A 19185-nucleotide genomic window follows, 5' to 3' on the forward strand; every position below is an offset into this window, starting at 1 on the left:
GGGCGATAGAGTGAGACTCCGTCTCAAAAAAAAAAAAAAAAAGGGATCAGTAAGCCAGGAGAGGTGGCTTGTGGCTGTGAACCCACACTTTAGGCAACCTAGGCAGGAGAGCTGCTTGAAGCCAGGAGTTCGAGACCAGACTGGGCAACATAGTGAGACCCTGTCTCAAAAAAAAAATTTTTTTTTTTTAATGATAGAGAAGGGGTCTCACTCTTACCTAGGCTGGAGTGCAGTGGTGTGATCATGGCTCACTATAGCCTCGACTTCCCTAACTCAGCTTCCTCTCACCTCAGCCTCCCAAGTAGCTGGGACCACAGGTGTACACCACCATGCCGTTTTTTGTTTTGTTTTTTGTAGCGAAATAAAAAGAGTCTCACCTTGTTGCCCACACTGGTCTCGAACTCTTGAGCTCAAGCCATCTGCCTGCCTCGATCTCCCAAAGTGCTGAGATTACAGGCGTGAGCCACCATGCCTGGACTTATAAAATTTTTTTGAAAAAGTATCCAGGGCCGGGCACGGTGGCTCACACCTGTAATCTCAGCACTTTGGGAGGCTGAGGAGGGCAAATCACCTGAGGTCAGGAGTTTGAGACCAGTCCGGCCAACATTGTGAAACCCCGTTTATTTTCTTTTTTTTTTTCTTTTGAGACGGAGTCTCGCTCTATCGCCCAGGCTGGAGTGCAGTGGCCGGATCTCAGCTCACTGCAAGCTCCGCCTCCCGGGTTTACGCCATTCTCCTGCCTCAGCCTCCCGAGTAGCTGGGACTACAGGCGCCCGCCACCTCGCCCGGCTAATTTTTTTTTTATTTTTTAGTAGAGACGGGGTTTCACCGGGTTAGCCAGGATGGTCTCGATCTCCTGACCTCGTGATCCGCCCGTCTCGGCCTCCCAAAGTGCTGGGATTACAGGCTTGAGCCACCGCGCCCGGCCGAAACCCCGTTTCTACTAAAAATACAAAAATTAGCCAGGCGCAGTGGGGCTTGGCTGTAGTCCCAGCTACTTGGGAGGCTGAGACAGGAAAATTGCTTGAGCCAGTGAGGCGGAGGTTGCAGTGAGCAGAGATCACGCCACTGCACTCCAGCCTGAGCGACAGAGAGAGACCCTGTCTCAAAAAAATAAAATAAAAAATTAAATAAAATGAAAAATTATTCTGGACCCTTTCTCGGGGACAGCAAGACTGCCCTGACCTTCCGGCTCGCAGGTGTGAAGACTCCCTTGTGGAAGAAGGAACCGGAAGAACCCTGGGCCGAGGAGGCGGAGGAGGAAGGGAAGGAGGGGTCGGAGGACGAGGACGAGGACGAGGACGAGGACAACCAGAGGCCGCCGGAGGACAGCACAGCGGAGGGCGAGGAGCCGCCGCAGGAGGCGGAGGACGGCGAGGGCCGCGAGCGGCGCTCGGTGTCCTATTGCCCGCTGCGCCAGGAGTCCAGCACCCAGCAGGTGGCGCTGCTGCGGCGCGCGGACAGCGGTTTCTGGGGCTGGCTCGGCCCCTTGGCGCTGCTGGGCGGCCTGACGGCTCCCACCGACAGGTGAATGCGCGCTCCTCGGCCGGGGCACGAGGGACGCGGTGCCCGGGCCCCAGGGAGGAGGGACGGCCCTAGGCACTGAGCGCCGGGTCCCCGCCGGCAGGAAGCGGAGCCTCCCGGAGGAGCCGTGCGTGTTGGAGATCCGGCGACGACCGCCGCGCCGCGGGGGCTGTGCGGGCTGCGAAATCCTTTTCTGCAAGAAATGCAGGAGTCTGCACAGCCACCCGGCCTATGTGGCGCACTGCGTTCTGGATCACCCGGATCTGGGTAAGGCGGGGGCCGCTGGGAGCTCCTGAGCGCCCCCACTCCCAGCCTTTGTGCCTTCCATCCTTTCCTAGTCCCAGACTTCATACTGACCTTCTCTCTTGGAACGCGGACTCCTCTCTGACACATTCCCAGAACCGCCCCTTCTCAACTGCTGTCCAGAGCGCCCCCATCTGGCAAGAAGGCCCACTGTTGGTGCTTGGTTCCCACCTGTCACCTAGCGCCCCCAGTGCAAAACCCAGCATAACCTAGAGCCCACTGCCAACAGCGCCCACCGAGGGCTCCCCGCCCCCACGCAGCACCAGCGCCACCGCACACCTGACTCTGTCCGCTCACACAGCCTCACCTTCACCTTTTGGGTATTTCAGATCTGCTCTGGCCCGGTGGGCAGAGGCATCGCCTAGAGAAAATAACCTCCAGGTTCCCTCATCCCTCTGACAAACCTTTCTCTTTCCCTGAAACCATTCAATAAAACCTCTGATCAAAGTGGCAGTGCTTTGAGGTGGGGCATGGTGGCTCCGGGTGGGGATGATCCTCCTGGGGTTCAAGCCAGAGGTAAAAGTGTGGGCAGGGAGCCTCTTCCCTCTCTACCCCAGAACGGTACAAACATTTGTATCCAAAGGTAAAGGCCCTTCTGCTCGCCGCAGAGAAGAAAATGAACGGGCAGGGCCAACAATGGCCCTGGGGAGCTGAGGGCTGAACCCTTGCCAGACCATTCTCCCCTCCCCTAGACGCCCTGGCTTGCTGAGGTCAATGCTGTGCATATGAGGCACTAGCAGGTGTGGAAGGGTGGGGGAAGCCTGGAAAACCAGATGCTAAAATAAACGCTGGCATGGGTGGAGGCTGAAGACAGGGAGGCTGGGGAGCTGGTTCCTTCTCCAGGAATCCCAGCTATTCTTGGCCAGACAGCAGGAGCTTTGGGAATGCCGCGTGTGTGGCCTGGAGAATGCGGCCATTGTGAGAGCACAAGGCCACCCCCAGCCTGCAGGGCTGCCTGTTGTGCAGGCTGCATCCCCAGCGTCCGCAGCGTTGCAGACCCCCAGGAAGGCCCCTTGACACATCATTCTCCATCTGGCCTGGGAGGCAAGGACATTTTGCTTTTTGAGGAGAGGCAGGCACCCTTTCTGCATCACAGCTCCACACACACACACACACACACACAGCTGGCTGGCCCTGGCTTGGATGGAAGAGCATGGCCTTGGCCTCCCCTGCACCCATGCCCACCTGCTTTCAAAGGATGGAAGAACTGCTCCAAGGAAGGCTGCTTCCTGCCTCTCGGCCCACCACCTGAAGGCGCCTCTTTATTCTAGCCCTGGACAAAAAGCCAGGGACTAGCAGGCCTGCATCAGTCTCCCTCCCACTCTGCGTCCTGACCCCACAAAGGGCCTCTGAGGTTGGAGACACCTGTGCCCTCATCCCCATCCATGCTTCCTGGGGGTGGGTCCTCTGACTAAATATGACACCGTTTTCTAAGAACTGAGCCAGGAGGTCCTGAGGAGAAGGGCAGTCTTGCAAAATGGTCTCTAATCTCTCTGCTGAGTTTTCCATCCCGCTGTTTGGATCCCAGTGCTGTCACCTCTTGAAAGGAACTGTACCCTTAGTAGAAGAAACAAAGGCCTGGGGAGGATAGAAGTCCTTGGAGGAAAGGGCCAAGGGATCTGGGACCCTTTTTTGCTTTTCCTAACATTGATCCCACCCCCACCTCCATGTGGTGGGAACAGACAAAGACAATGCTGCATTCTTCAAGGAACAAAGGCAGACAGACTTCCAGATGGAGGCTTTGCTGCCTGGTCTTCTGCAGAGGGACTCAGAGGCTTCTAAGACAGGTTCTGCCCCAGGGGTGGGGAACACGATTTTGCCCTGAGAGCACCACCAGTTTCTGAGATGAGGATCTGCCTTCAGAACAGGGTACTCCCTGAGTTGGCGTGCCAGCAGCCCATCCAGGGCAGCTCGGTGCCCCAGCGGCCTGAGGTGGTCGCCCGCAGTTTGGCTTGGTCCAGGCGCCAGTAGCGGTCATCTCGGAAGAAGATGATGGATCCGTCGGGCCTCGGCAGGGCGCCGCTGACCTCCTCAGGGATGCCGCCCCAGTCCTGCAGACTTCGGGGGTAGTAGGGCTCCACTTGCAGTCCCCCTTGGGCCAGCACGTAGTAGCGGGCACCCTTGAAGAGGATGAGGCGGCGCAGAGGAGGAAAGAAGAGGGCGGCGTCGGGGTGGTGGGGCAGGCCCCCTGCACGGCACAGCTGTGGAAGACCCCACACTGGCCTGGGGCCCTGGAACCTCCAGCATCGACCCCCTGTGGGAAATTGGGAGAGCCAGGGTGAGCTCTCTACCCTACCTCTGTCCCCCATACCTCTGCTCTCCTTTAAGCCGGAGCCCACGATGGTTGGTATTCATACCAATCGAATGGATTGCACTACTAATTAGATGTAAATAGCAGGGCGGTAGTAGCGACTACTGTCATTGTCTAGACTTCCAGCAGGTGTCAGCAGAGGGCAGATAGCCTCGAAAGGAAGGCCCAGCGCTTTCTCCACTGCCATCACTACTAATAATTCTACGAGGGCAAGGATTTTTGTTTCGTTCACTCCTGTATCCCTAACATATCCAACCGTGTCTAGTGCATACAAGGCACCCAATATTGGTTGAATGAATGAAAAATGAATGAATACTATTTACCTAAGTATTATACCATGTATCTAGTAAGATATTGTACACTCTTCAGGCAATATTCTCTTTTCATACTCCTTCCCCAGAAAATCTGAGGTATTGTTTTCCCCATTCGAGAAATGCACACTCCAAAAGTTAAGCGACACGTCCAACCCCACACGGCTAGGATTCCAAGGAAGATCCAGCTCTTTCTGCTGAATTGCAGAACTCTAGAGCCGTCCTCTGCTTCCCTCTAGACTCCTCTCTGAAACTGTCCCTGGGACCTTGACACTTGCTGCTCCCTAATCCATCCCTGAAAGGTATCTTCTGATAGAGTCTCCCCTGGGGTCACAGGTTCAAATTGGAATAGAGACTCCACGATGGACTCGTGTGAGAGTCTTCCCCTGTTTTGTCCTTTTGACCTTGGGCAGGACATCTCCCCTCTCTAGGGCTCAGTTTTCCCAGCTGCCCCAGAGCCAGTACCTTTGAAGAAGTAGAAATCTCCATCCTCCAATGACACTGCAGCAGCCTCAATGTTGGGGGGCAGCCCGATCCACCTTTCCTGTAGTGGACGGGGCTCTGAGACGTTGCCATCAGGTGCCACCTCCCAGAAGTGGCTCCCTTTAAAAATATACAGTCGCTGTTGCCTGTCTGCGCAGAGACAAGAGAGAGTTGAGGAGTGACCATCAGCTTCCTGCTGGCTTTCCAGGGAAGATGCTGTCCTGGAAGCCAGTTTCCCAAATGGACAAGGGTAGGGTATGGTGTGTACAGTTGGCGCAGAGGGGAAAGTGGGCAGGAAGAAGCAGTGTTTTGCTTGGTGTGGGGTTGCTACTTGCAGCATGCTTATGGCTTGGGATTTCTGGTTTTTACAATCCATCCCCGAGCAACCTTGTGCTCCAGCTCTGGAGACCCTAAGAGATGTGGAAGGAGAGAATAAAGAAGCAAAGCCCCAGTGGGACCTTCTTACCTACAGTGATGGCATCGAAGGAAGAGTGGCAGTATTTAGGGCCCGGGGTTTCAGGGCGCCTTCCTTGGGGGCTGTGGGAGTCCCAGGCCTCAAAGTCAGTGAACAGCTTTCCTGGGAGCTGGACGGCCACCGAGCCCCCTTGGGGCTTCCCTTTGTGAGTAAGGAAATGAGAGAGAACACACATAGAGTGGAGGGTATGCTGTGCACTCAGGACCTTCCCTTGGTTACTTTCATGATTATTTAATATGAGGGGCAAGGAAGGAGAGTGGGAGTGGGGGTTAAGAGTTGTTCCTGGGCCAGGAGTGGTGTTTCACACCTGTAATCCCAGTACTTTGGAAGGCCGAGGCAGGCAGTTCACTTGAGGTTAGGAGTTCGAGACCAGCCTGGCCAATGGTGAAACCCTGTCTCTACTAAAAATACAAAAATTAACCAGGCATGGTGGCCCACACCTGTAGTCCCAGCTACTTGGGAGGCTGAGGCAGGAGAATCGCTTGAATCCGGGAGGTGGAGGTTGCAGTGAGCCAAGATCATGCCACTGCACTCTAGCCTGGGTAACAGAGCGAGACTCCATCTCAAAAAGAAAAAAGAAAGAGTTGTTTCTGGTTGTCGGTGCTAACCATCAAACTAAACTCAGAAATCTTCTCCTACCCAACATCCTGGGACAGAGGAACCTCCTGAGATAAAATTGGAGTGGGGTATCAAGCAAGGGTTTGGAACTAAAAGGGGCAGGGAGTCCTCTTCCCTGATTCCTGGGCAACACAGGTGTCATGAGGGCAGAGTCCAGAGACCCAGGCTGTGATAACTACAGCAATTATAATAATTACATCACTATCCTTCACTTATGAGAGGAGTGAAGCAGAGTCCAACAAGCTTATTATTTGGTGCCATCACCTGAATCCCAGTCTGCAGTTTCCTAGCTGCATGACCCTGAGCAAGTTACCTAACCTCTCTGAGCCCCATTATTTTGATCTGTGGACGAAAAGAAGCATACTTCATCGGTGTGTTGCATGTCAAGTGCCTTGCCCACAGTAGGTACTCATGAAATACTAGCTGTTAGTATTACGGGGTATAAGTTTCTCAGGCTACAAAGCATGCGCATACCCAGTAGCACAACAGCCCTGTGAGGTAAGCAGGGCCTCAATTGTTATCCCTTTTCACAGAAGGTGAAACTGAGGGCTCACAGAGGGAAAATGGCCAAGAGCATCTGCTAATCAGGGATAGAAGGTGACTTGAACCCAGGCCTCCTGGCTCTGCCCATGGCACTCTGAGACAGCCCTGTGCTGAGATAGGTCCCAGGGCGGTAGCACTGGCCCACCCTGGGGAAGAAGGCCTGGTCTGAGCCCATCACCAGGCAGAGGTGGGCAGGTTTTGGGGGTAGGGGGCATCAGCGTCATGGTGAGAGAAAGGCTCGGGGAGAGCTAGTGGCTGGGGCAGGAATGAAGGCTTTGGGGTCTGGGATGGGGGAAGAGGTGGGCCCGAGGATTCGGTATGGGTGATGGGGCCTGGACATGATGTGAGCGGGAGCTCCGGAGGCTGGAGGTTGCGCAGAAATCCAGTAAGTGGAACGCAAGGGGCTGGGGCTGGGGAGACTGTGCACAGGAATTGGTTGGGACTGATGGAGAGATGAGGGCCATGGACTCGGGGGAGCAAGAGTCCGAGGTTCTTCAGATTTGAGGGGGGCATGGGGCTTTAGAATTGGGACGAATCGGCGACAGGGAGGCCAGATCTATGCGCTTAGGATGGGAAATCATATTTGAGGAGCTGGCGTTCAAGGACAGAAGGCCCGGGGGACAAGGGTGGGACCAAGAGCGGGGCATGTCTGGAGGCCTTACCATACAGGCTCTGCACGGCCAGCACGTCGTCCCAGCTGAGCAGCGCGTCGCGGCCCAGCCTCTTGTAGTAGGGCGCCATGAGCGCGCGCGGTGCGGGCGAGTGGGTGAGGCCGAGCGTGTGACCGATCTCGTGCGCCAGCACCACGAACAGGTTGCGCCCGCGGCGGCGGCTCAGAGACCACCGCTCGTCTTGGTCGAAGTGCGCTTCGCCGCGGCGGGGCAGGAAGGCGTGCGCCAGGGCGCCCCCTGCAGGCGGGGCAGAAGGTCAGGGGCTGCCACGGCCCACGATGCCCCCAAGTACTCGCAGCCCAGGGCAAATGCCACTGGGGTGTGTGTGGCTGTTTTCTGCTGTACAGTTTCCCTCCTAAAGTCTGACAGAACCCGATGTGTGCAGAGGTGAATAGATGACTAGGCTGTGGAGGCCTAAGAGGCACTGTGGTGCAGGTATGGCATGAGCCCACCAATTTGGGTGCCATACCTACTTTTACAATCTACTAGCTGTGTGACCTTCAGCATTTAGCTTAACCTCTCTCTGTCTTAACTTCCTGATTTGCAAATAGGAATGATGATGGTGAGCTTCTTCCTCACAGAGCTGTTCTGAATAATAAGTGTGTATGTGCGTGTGTGTGTGTGTACATGTGTATTACAAATCATGCAGCAGGGTGCGGTAGCTCACGCCTGTAATCCCAGCACTTTGGGAGGCTGATGTGGGAGTAACACTTGAGTCCAGGAGTTCGAGACCAGCCTGGGTAACAAAGCAAGACCTCGTCTCTGCTAAAAAACAAAAACATTAGCTAGGTGTGGTGGTGTGCACCTGTAGCCCCAGCTCCTTAGGCGGCTGAGGTGGGGAGGCTCTCTTGAGTCCCACGAGGTCAAGGCTGCAGTGAGCTGTGATTGCGACACTGCGCTCCAGCCTGGGTGACAGAGTGAGACCCTGTCTCAAAAAACAAAACAAAACAAAACACACGCACACACAAAAACAAAACAAACAAACATGAAACAACAACAACAAAAAAGTGATCCTTGGAACAGTGTCTAGCACATAATAAGGGCTACATATGAATTACTTTCAAAAATATCTAGAAGTAGGTAGAGTATAGTTACCCCTAAAAGGAGGCATGATAGGACCTTCTGTTTCTTGATTTGGGTGCTGGGAGTGTTCAGTGTATGAAAGTTCATCAGGCTAAACTTGAGATGGTTCACTTCTATAAGTATGTATATTTTCTTTAATAAAAAGTATATATTTTTATTATTAATATATAATTATAATTAAATGTAATATGTATAATTATAATTAAATATTATGTATATATATTCTTGCCCTCCTCTGCCAGGGCACCTCTGGGGGGCCTCTCTCTACTTATAATAGGAATGAGCAGAGGGAGTTGGGCTGGATCAGTGATTTTCAAGCTTTTAGTGTGCCCCAGATGGAGCTTATTACATGTGCAGGTGCCAGGGTACCACCCCTAACGATTCACCTTCCACAGGGGCAGGTGACCCTGACACAGGAGTCAGAAAACCGCACTAGGATAAAGCTTACATAGAAGCCAGGGTTCCTCCAGCTTTGCCTTCTTGGATCCCAGGCCAACTGGGACTGACAAAGATAGGGGGGCTGGACTAAAAGGAGAGCCTCCTGTGGTATGGAAAGTCAGCCGTGTGTAGGAGGAATACATGCTTATTTTGAATACGCCTCCAGCTGTTTCGAGCACTGTTCACTCTATTCAACTCTCACTGGGAGACAGATGGGCAGCTTTGGGAGAGGAGAAGACCACTATTCAAAAAGACAAAGTATCTGCCCCAAATCAGAGAGCTGCTTGGGGATCCCAAAGTCCTCAATCCCAGTGCAGTGCTGTCTTAACTAGGTATGGATAGAACCATCTCAGGTAGATCACGTGGACGAAGTCAGTTACAAATAAGTGCATGTGTGCACTACATGTGGATTCTTGCAAAGCCTAGATTTCTCTTGGTCCTAATCCAGGTCCCAGCAGCAGGGCCTGGATGTGGGCTTTGCTGTAGGTGGGCTTGACTGAAAGCAGGAGGGTGCGAGGGAGATGGGGGCTCAAGTTCCCAGGCCGTACAAGGGCTTAAGTCCCCAGCCTGAAGGGGTCTGATCAGGTTTCCTTTCTTCATTAGGAGAGGAAATATGCAAATCACCTATATTCAGGTTCTGAGGGCCAGCACTGGGCAGAAGGGGAAGAGAGTGGTTTAAATTGCAGCCAGAACCTTCAGGTTGGGGACAAACAGAACTATCTGTGGTGTAGGTATATAAAGCACTTCCCTGTTGGGGTTGTCAGGAGTAGGGTGCCTCTTGCCCTGTGGCAGCAGCTGTGGTAGTTGGGGGTGGGGGAGCAGTGGTGGGCAGTGGATGTGTTTTAGGGCTCTGCAGTGAACATCCACTGTGGAGAACAAGAGAAGCACAGGCCTGTCTAGAGGCAGAGGATGGATGATGAGACCTTGGGAGATTCTCCCAGAATGCATAATACTCTTTAGAATTTGCAAAGCATTTTTCTTGCAGAGCTTCATCTGACTGTCTGTTCAGACATGTGACACATAATAAAGCAGGGACCACTGTTCCCATTTTAGGATGAGGAGACTGAGGGTTTTTGGCAGGGAGATGTGGCTCTGCCAAGGCCACAGGGAGGATGAATACTTCATTGCCACCCCCAAACTGCCTCTCCAAGTTGGGTTCCCCTCCTGCTGTGTGGGAGGGAGGCTTTGTGTCAGCACCTGGGCCATCAAAGGCGTTCCCCAGCCCATCGTTGTGGTCCCCTTGGAAGAAGGTGAGCCGGATGTCAGCGGGGCCTGTGGCTGGGGCCTCCCAGAACTCCAGCGCTGAGACGTTGCTCCACAACTGGAAGGCGGCGCGCACGGCGCCCCGAACTGCCGGCTCCGGCAGGCGCTCAGGCCAGTTCACCAGGCGGTAGGAGAGGTGCTGCTTGTACCATTTGTTACCTGCCACCCAGAAAGCCCACGTCAGTCACACCTGCTGCAGAGCCTGAGTCTGGCCCTCACAGACCCAGTACGATGGCGAGGTGTAGGCCCTCTCCCAGCAGCCCCTGGTCTGATGGGGAAGACATAGTTTTTGCCCTAGGCAGCTCCCGCTTTGACTAGGGCAATACTACCTGGCTGAGGGCAGCCCTCAGACTGAGAGGACTCCCCTTACCCTGGACAGTCCCCAGTACAGTGGCTTGGACTGTGGAGGTCCCAGTGTGTTGGAGGGGATGCAGCCTCTGCCCAGGAGAAGCCCCCAATCTGAAGGAGCCTGTCTGAACCCTTGGTCTAGGGTCTTATTCTTCCCCACAGCCTGGGCTGAGTCTGAAAACAGTTCTGTGTCTGTTGCTACCAGCAAATCCCAGGCCCCGCCTGCAGTGTCAGAACGGAGGCGAGTGGGGCCACAGAGGCCACAGCGGTGACTCCCCCAGCCCCCCACCATCTCTCTTCAGGCCTCACACCCTCCTGCCACCTCTAGACACTTCACTCTGCCCTTTCTAGGGCCTGGGGTCTATGGCCAGCCAACAACCACAAGACTCATTCATTTGAGGTTCTTTCCTGCCCCTCTCCTCCTCGCTTCCTCAGGGACTCTGGAGAGCTCTGAGGTGAAAACAAATAAGAACAAAGGGTGTGTTTTGTCACTGACTGAGAGAAAGTTTTCCATCTCTGCTTAGTTAAGGGTTTTTCTCCCTTTGCCCCAAATTACAGCTCCTCCCTGAGGGCCGAGACTCTGGCCCCTTGCCCCAGCCCCCGTCAACTGAGTCTGGGCCCATCTGCAGCTCAGCATGAACCCGGCAGCAGCATGGCTGGAAGGGCCAGATCCCGAGTTTCTTGTGGGCTATTTCTGAGCCCTGCAAACTCAGGGGCTGGGATTGTAACCTCAAGTGGAAGACTCACGGCTTGGAGGCAGGACTCTTGGCCAAGAGTGTGATAACTGAGACCTGAGACCCCAGGACAAGGGGCCTGCCCAGGGTCCCAGAATGAGTGAGTAGATGAGGCAGGCCCTGACACCTAATCCAGGGCTCTTCCATTATCCCACATAGACAAGCAGGCACATTTGCCAGGACTCTATAAATCTGCCCAAACATCATTCCTTCTGGTCAAAGCACGAGCTGAGATTCTCCAGATGTAAGGGAGGGTCTTGGAGAGCAGAGGAGCTGGATTCCCTTCTCCTCACCAATGCAAGTGGGGGAGGGGCACATCCCTTCTCCCACCCCTGAGTCAAGCTCCATTCAAGGCAATGCTGCCTCCCTGGGCCTGTTTGGCCTGGCAACCACCCAACCTCTGCCTCCCAGCCAGTGACCAACCCTTAACGAGGGGAGAGGGAATGACTCTAAGGAAGCGAGGGAGACAAGGAAGGCAGAGGGAAGGCCTGGGGTCCAGAGGTGCAGCTGAGGGTTTGTGATGTGCCAGTCACACTTCTGCTGGGCACACTGTGAGTCTTCACTGGGCACCAGACTGTCTGGCGCTGGGCTCTTTCACACCCTGCTGTGGGGACAGTCTCCCAGGCTCTTTCTTTCCCCTCACAAACCTTTAATCCACTAGCATAGTGTGAGATGGCTCCTTCTGCCTCTTTGCAGCTAGCGGGGCCCCTCACTTCCCAGGCAGAAGAGGGGGTGGTGGGCAGTTTTCTCATTCTAGGCCGCCAGTGAAGGTGACAGGTCTCAGAATAAAATCCTGTAGGAAACTCTGAGTGTGTGCATGTGTGTGTTTGGGGGAAGGATAGGGAGGATGAATAGGAATGGAACTTGAAAGAAAATGACTGTTTTCCTGAGAGAGGAGCAGGGTAGGGGGTGTCACTAGTGTGCCTGCCAGGAAGAAAGGACCTGGCCGGGGGCCAGCAGCCTGAGCCCTTGCCCCTGTCTCCCTCCAGATTTGCTCCCATGGAGAAAGCTAACTGCTTCAGGCCCTGTCCCAAACTCCTGGCCAGGGAGGGCTGGTTTTCGTGGCGACCCCCAGGCCCTAGTAGCACCTGGCATTATACCCCCGACACCCTTGCTCCACAGTTCAAAAAGAAAGAGGAAAGGAAAAAGTATGGGAAGTGGGAGGAGAACTAAAAGCTTTGCCTGGACAGAACCCTGGAGTTCTGACTCCCAGCAGGGAATTGACACTGTGGAAAGAACATGGGTTAGAATCCCAGTATGTCTACTTGCAAACTTACGTAACAAATTATGGAATCTCTCCAAGCCTCAGTTTCCTTATGTGCAAAATGGGGTTGATAAGACTTTCCCCATGATAAGATGTGAGGCTTAAATGATACAGCAACGTGGAACTGCTGGGCATGTAGTGCATACATACTCAATAAATATACATTCCCCTTTTCTTTCCTTTTCTACCCAGATACACCCTGGTGCCCCCAGCCTCTGCCAGCTCAGTGAAGGAACAGAAGGCCTGCAGGTAGGTAGGAAGAGCAGGTACCTACAATGAGGTTGCCAGATGAGTTTCTTTTTTCTTTGCTTTGAGACAGAGTCTCACTCTGTCACCCAGGATAGAGTGCAGTGGCACAATTTTGGCTCACTGCAACATCTACCTCTCAGGTTCAAGGAATTATTCTGCCTCAGCCTCGAGTATCTAGGATTACAGGTATGTGCCACCACACCAGGCTAATTACTTTTTGTATTTTTAGTAGAGACAGGGTTTTTACCATGTTGGCCAGGCTGGTCTCAAACTCCTGACCTCAGGTGATCCACCCGCCTCAGCCTCCCAAAGCGCTGGGATCAAAGATGTGAGCCACTGTGTCCAGCTGCCAGATAAATTTCTTTTTTTAACTTTAAAAAACTATTTGTTGTTCATCTGAAATTCAAATTTAACTGGGCATCCTATATTTTATTTGGCAACTGAGTAATACTATCCTCTATCAAAAAGAGATGCTCTGGCTGGGCACGGTGGCTTGCGCCTGTAATCCCAGCACTTTGGGAGGCCGAGGTGGGCAATCACCTAAAGTCAGGAGCTTGAGACCAGTCTGGCCAACATGGTGAAACCCCATCCCTACTAAAAATACAAAAATTAGGCAGGTGTGGGGGCTCACACCTGTTATCCCAGCTACTTACGTGCCTGACGACCAAGAATTGCTTGAACCCCATAGGTGGAGGTTGCAGTCACCCGAGACTGTGCCACTGCACTTCAGCCTGGGTGAAAGAGCGAGGCTTCATCTCGAAAAAAAAAAAAGAGAGAGAGAGAGAGAGAGATGCTCGAAATTGTACAGTGACGAACTCTATTAGATCCTTCCTTTGGGGCGTGAGAAGGTGAGATACAGCCAGAAGGAAGCAGCCCCAGAGCTCAGGTCAAAGTATAGCTGCTGGACTGTTTCTGGGGCTGCCCCACTTTCCACTGCATTCTCACAACAAGCCCCTTCCACCTGGTAATCAGGGACCATCTCTCCTTTGCAACCTAGAAGGGCCTATGTCTCGGATGAAGGAACGGAGCCTCAGTGAGCAAAGTGACGTGGCCCAGGCCACACAGCTGAGAGTTGAACCCAGGGCCTCTGGCTCCAGGGATGCTGCTCTCTGTTCTACCAGTGCCGCTTGAACTCACAGCTCTCTGCTCTTCTAGTTCACTCTTCCTCTCTGTTGCCCAGAAACATGGTGGGACACAGAACATGTTGACACCAAGGGCATCTTGACTCTGGAGCCAGACCCCATTGCTGACTCCTTGCTTTACCAGGAAGGCAAGCAGTCAGTACTGAGGACCTAGAGTGGCTGGGCATGTAGGTGAAGCAGCATTGGGTTGGCAAACACCTGGAAACAGCTGCCCTCCAACAGTGAAGGGGAACTGCCCACAATTTCCTTACAGGTTAGTTAAGAAATGAGAACAAACTATGTGCCTTCTGTCCTGTTCCTAATGAATACTATCAGTAAAAGTAGTCAATTAAGCACATTAAAAGTGGCAATGGCCCCAAGTGTTCACAGTAAAATTAATGATAGATGAAAACCTGGTTAAAAACCCCCATCTTGTTAGAAATCTTGAAAGCTGCAAAAATTGAGCACAGAAAATTAGACTTAGTAAAAACAATCAGGTTGTTAAAATTACGCATGGTAGGCCAGGCGCGGTGGCTAACGCCTGTAATCCCAGCCTTTTGGGAGGCCGAGGTGGGTTTGAGACCAGCCTGGCCAACATGGCAAAACCCTGTCTCTACTAAAAATCCAGAAATGAGCCGGGGGCGTGGTGGCATGAGCCTGTAGTACCAGCTACTTTTGAGGCTGAGGCAGGAGAATCGCTTGAACCCAGGAGGCGGAGGTTGCAGTGAGCTGAGACTACGCCACTGACTCCAGCCTGGGCGACAGAACAAGACTGTCTCAAAAAAAAATTATGCATAGTAAAACTCGCTATTTGTGAAAAACTGACAAAAGAATCAAATCTTCATAAATCTTAGATCTGTACCATTTAACCCCTGGAATATTAAATTTGGCTAAAAGAAGGAGGAGGAGAAAAGGAAGAAACAAAATAAAGCTACAAAAGGAAAATTATGACAGCAGAAACTGTAATGTGCAAACTGTGCTGTGATGAAATGTTCAAAAGAGGCAAATCCACTGAGACAGAAGTGGATTAGTGGTTGCCAGAGGCTAGGGGAAGGGGAGAAGGGGGAATGACTGCTAATGGGCATGGAGTTTCTTTTCCGGGTGATGAAATGTTCTGGAATTAGATTGTGGTAATGGTTGCACAATTCTGCAAATATCCTAAAAACCACTGAATTGTACACTTTAAATGGGTAAATTGTATGGGATGTGAACTATATCTCAATAAAGTGGTTAAAAATATGCTATGGACAAAGTAAATCTTATGAATCACAACTTTGTTTAATAACCATTTGAAAAAGAATGAATTCTAATACCAGCACTGTGGGAGGCCGAGACGGGCGGATCACGAGGTCAGGAGATCAAGACCATCCTGGCTAACACCGTGAAATCCCGTCTCTACTGAAAAATACAAAAAACTAGCCAGGCGAGGTGGCGGGTGCCTGTAGTCCCAGCTACTCGGGAGGCTGCTGCAGGAGAATGGCGTAATCCCGGGAGGCGGAGCTTGCAGTGAGCTGAGATCCGGCCACTGCACTCCAGCCTGGGCAACACAGCGAGACTCCGTCTCAAAAAAAAAATAATAAAAAGAAAAAGAATGAATTCTGATGAAAATAACTTCAGTAAATATAAATGAAAAATGTTAGCAACAGTTTAACTGCCCTGCATTGAAAATTGATCAAGGAATTACGTGGGTTTTGTGGGGTTTGATCTGGAAAAATACTTGTACAATGAAAATTCATCAATGTAGGTGTTATTCTGACTTAAATGTCTGTATTCACAATCATGGTCCTCAAGCCAAGAGTTCCTATTCACCCACTCCTCCCGTGCCCTAGGGAAGAGAGGTTACTGATAAAGTCCAGTCCCAGGCTCAGCTGTTTTCCTAGCCATTGGCTTCAAGACTTTGGGAAATCTTAGCCTAGCCAGATTTTAACAGTGCTCACCTTGCTTTGCAAAGCGTTTCTTACGCCTCATTTTGGTCCGGTGTCTAGCAAACAGGTCACTGATCGTCTCAGCCCAGACTGCATAACTGTTGGTATCTGCAACCCCGCAGCGGGGACGAGTCATCTGGCGCAGGGTGGCGCGGTCCAGCACACCGCTGACGGGTAGCTGGGACACCCACTGAAACGCTCTATCAGGAGGAAAGGACCATAGGGGGAGGGTGAGTGGTAAGGGTGAGGGCAAGGAGGTCTGCCTCCCTGGGGTGTGGCCAGCCAGGTTTCCAGGAGGAGGGAGGAAATGGCCAGAGCTTGGCATCCTAGCACCCCTACCCCAAGTCCTCCACATCCCTCCACCCTACCTGATGGCATCGCTGAATCGAGTGGAGGTGGGAGCTTTGGAGACCTGTTCATTGAGGTATCCATACTTCTCTAGGAATGCCTGTGGAAGAGAGGAATATCTGCTGTTTCCATAGCATACTTTTCCCTTCCTTGGTCCCCAAGGGCCCATGGCATATACATCCTGCCCAGTCTCACCTCTTGTCTTTTGCCCAAGAGGGTCTATAAGCTATAGCAAAATGAGTCCTGGGATTAAAGTCAAAAGGACTTGGACTCAATTCCAGGCCACCACTAACTAGCTGATGATCTCAGGCAAGTCACTCAATATTTCTGAACCTTTGCTTCCTTATGCCTAAAACTGGGCCAGTAGTACCTGCCCTGCAGTACCTACTGGGCCAGTGGTACCTACCCATATTTTTTTTTTTTTTTTTTTTTTGAGACGGAGTCTCGCTCTGTCACCCAGGCTGGAGTGCAGTGGCCGGATCTCAGCTCACTGCAAGCTCCACCTCCCGGGTTTAGGCCATTCTCCTGCCTCAGCCTCCCGAGTAGCTGGGACTACAGGCGCCCGCCACCTCGCCCGGCTAGTTTTTTGTATTGTTAGTAGAGACGGGGTTTCACCGTGTTAGCCAGGATGGTCTCGATCTCCTGACCTCATGATCCGCCCGTCTCGGCCTCCCAAAGTGCTGGGATTACAGGCTTGAGCCACCGCGCCCGGCCCCTTCCCATATCTTATGGCATCAGTAGGAATCTAGCAGGACATGCTAGACAGTAGAGTAACAGGCTCTGGAATCAGGCCCACCTAGGTTTAGATACTTCTCTAAACCACAGGTTTCTCAACTGTAAAGTGGGCATAATACTAGTACTTACCTTACAGGGGTTTTTTGTGTGTGAGGACTAATCAAAAGAGTGCTTATAAAGCACTTAGCACAGTGCCTGTCACATAGGAGGGACTCCATACAGAGTAGCTATTATAATATGTGTTGTGTGTTATGTGCATATACACTATTCATATGCATCCTGAAACAACTACATTCTCTAGAATATCGTCTGGTATTGATTAAGAGCTAATCAGGTGCTAGCTCTGCCATGGCTGGATTGTGAATTGTCTAATTCTGGCTTTTTAAAAAAACAGTTATCTTCCCCACCAATGTAGATATATTTATTTTGTTTTTGTTTTGTCTGAGATGGAGTTTTGCTCTTGTTGCCCAGGATGGAGTGCAATGGTGCAATCTCAGCTCACTGCAACCTCCACCTCCCAGGTTTAAGCGATTCTCCTGCCTCAGCCTCCCAAGTAGCTGGGATTACAGGCACGTGCCACCACGCCTGGCTAATTTTTTGTATTTAGTAGAGATGGGGTTTCACCATGTTGGCCAGGCTGGTCTTGAACTCCTGACCTCAGGTGGTCCACCCACCTCAGCCTCCCAAAGTGCTGAGATTCCAGGCGTGCGCCACCACACCCGGCCCCAAATGTAGCTCTATTAAAGGTCCTAGAACAAGAAATGCACTTACCACTAACCTTATAATTGATATAAAAACTTGACTCTCTAAAAGATGTATTTTTTGAATTAGAAAGCTTCTTTTAGTCATTCATTTGTTAATTAATGCAGTGTACTAGGTACCCTGCTAGGTACAATAAAAAATAAGACATCCCTAAGCCAGGCGCAGTGGCTCACGCCTGTAATCCCAGCACTTTGGGAGGCCAAGGTGGGCACATCACCTGAGGTCAGGAGTTCAAGACCAGTCTGGCCAACATGGCGAAACCCCATCTCTACTAAAAATACAAAAATTAGCTGGGCGTGGTGGTGGGCACCTGTTGTCCCAGCTACTCTGGATGCTGAGGCGTGAGAATCACTTGAACCTGGGAGGCAGAGGTTGTAGTGAACCAAGATCACACCACTGCACTCCAGCCTGGGCGACAGAGCGAGACCCTGTCTAAAAAAAAAAAAAAAAAAGTAAATAAATAAAGGACATAAATTGGTACTATGAAGAAAAGAAACCAAGTGATGTGACTGAGAATAATTTAGAGAAACTTCACATCGGAAGGTCAGGAATGAGTCGAGTCTCTAAGGAGCTGATACATAATCTGAGTCCTAAAGAATGAGAAGCTTGCCATGCAATGAGGTGGGAAAGGGTGTTTCAGACAGAGGAAACAGCAAATTCAAAAGCCCTAGGCTAAGAATGATGGTGTCATGTTTAAGGAACAGAAGGAAGGCTAGAGCACAGTAAGTGTGAAGAAAGAGAGTGTGAGATGAAGTCAGAGAGACAGGCAGGGCTGTCAGCCAGGACAAGAAGTATAGGTTTGTTTTAGTCCTGCTGATGGATTAATTGGTGGGGAATGAAAGAGAGAAATCCAGGATGCTCCTAAGTTTTTGGCTTGGAAGGTGATGCCATTTAATGTATCAGGAAGTCTGCAGGAGGTCCAGATGGGGGTGCCTGGGGATAAGATTACCCTGGAGATTTCAAAGTGGCACTGGCTGTATGATCCTAGAGCTCAAAGCAGCAGCCTGAATATTTCAGCATGTGGGTGACATAAAGCCATGGACCAGGATGAGCTCCTCTGGGGAAATTGGTATAATCGAGAATATCTCAGCGTCCAGGTGCCTTTGACTCTGCCTGCCCTAACATACCTGGAGCTGTTGTCTCAGTAATCAAGTGATTTGAAGCCAGTGGAGAGAAAAGTGTGACTATTATTCTCACCTGTCACCAGTTCTACCCTTTGGGCAGATGATGCCCTTGGCTCTCCGCTTGCCCTTCTCACTGATACAGTTACATAAATGTCACCTTGGATGAAAAAAGAATGTTACCTCAGCTGCATAATTCTACACAGAGAATTCTTCTACCTACATAGTCTCAATTTTTACCCCTCCTTGTTGTGCTACCTATACAGAAATAATTTTCTGTCTTCTTCTCTTACCCCCACTTTTCTTTGCTGTATTTCTTTTTTCTTTTCTTTTCTTTTTTTTATGTTTTGTGTTTTAGAGATGGGGGTCTCACTATATCACCCTGGCTGGAGTGCAGTGGCTGTTCGCCGGCATTTTCATCGCGCACCACAGCCTCAAAGTCCTGGACTCAAGGGATCCTCCTATAGTCTCTTGAATAGCTGGGACTACAGGTGCTGCATGCCACCATGCCTACCATACCGTCTTTCTCTTTTTTTTTTTTTGAGACGGAGTCTC

General features: G+C 51.6%; 2 protein-coding genes across 5 annotated transcripts in view; one reads left to right on the forward strand and one right to left on the reverse strand.

Annotated features, from left to right (window-relative positions):
• Positions 1 to 2277, forward strand: part of LOC105518751 (chromosome unknown open reading frame, human C17orf50) — a 5324-nt gene extending 3047 nt beyond the window's left edge. Inside the window, exons 2-3 of the mRNA XM_011951862.1 lie at positions 1200 to 1527; positions 1628 to 2277. Coding sequence (XP_011807252.1) covers positions 1200 to 1527; positions 1628 to 1820 — 521 coding nt within the window. The 3' untranslated portion in view covers positions 1821 to 2277. The remainder of the gene's footprint in view (positions 1 to 1199; positions 1528 to 1627) is intronic.
• The window catches only part of MMP28 (matrix metallopeptidase 28), a 42906-nt gene that overhangs the window by 8256 nt on the left and 15465 nt on the right, over positions 1 to 19185 (reverse strand). The window contains exons 2-9 of one of the 4 annotated variants that reach the window (XM_011951861.1): positions 16033 to 16112; positions 15677 to 15864; positions 9958 to 10182; positions 7231 to 7476; positions 5399 to 5548; positions 4915 to 5082; positions 4139 to 4201; positions 3046 to 4081 (exon numbers count right to left, since the gene is read on the reverse strand). In XM_011951861.1, coding sequence (XP_011807251.1) covers positions 4179 to 4201; positions 4915 to 5082; positions 5399 to 5548; positions 7231 to 7476; positions 9958 to 10182; positions 15677 to 15864; positions 16033 to 16112 — 1080 coding nt within the window. In that variant the 3' untranslated portion in view covers positions 3046 to 4081; positions 4139 to 4178. Of the gene's footprint in view, positions 1 to 3045; positions 4082 to 4138; positions 4202 to 4914; positions 5083 to 5398; positions 5549 to 7230; positions 7477 to 9957; positions 10183 to 15676; positions 15865 to 16032; positions 16113 to 19185 lie in introns of those variants that run through there. The other 3 variants (XR_001002876.1, XM_011951859.1, XM_011951860.1) reach the window with 3 other exon arrangements.

The sequence above is a fragment of the Colobus angolensis genome, unplaced genomic scaffold (genome assembly GCF_000951035.1).
Source record: "Colobus angolensis palliatus isolate OR3802 unplaced genomic scaffold, Cang.pa_1.0 Scaffold329, whole genome shotgun sequence".
In the NCBI taxonomy this organism is placed as follows: domain Eukaryota; kingdom Metazoa; phylum Chordata; class Mammalia; order Primates; family Cercopithecidae; genus Colobus; species Colobus angolensis.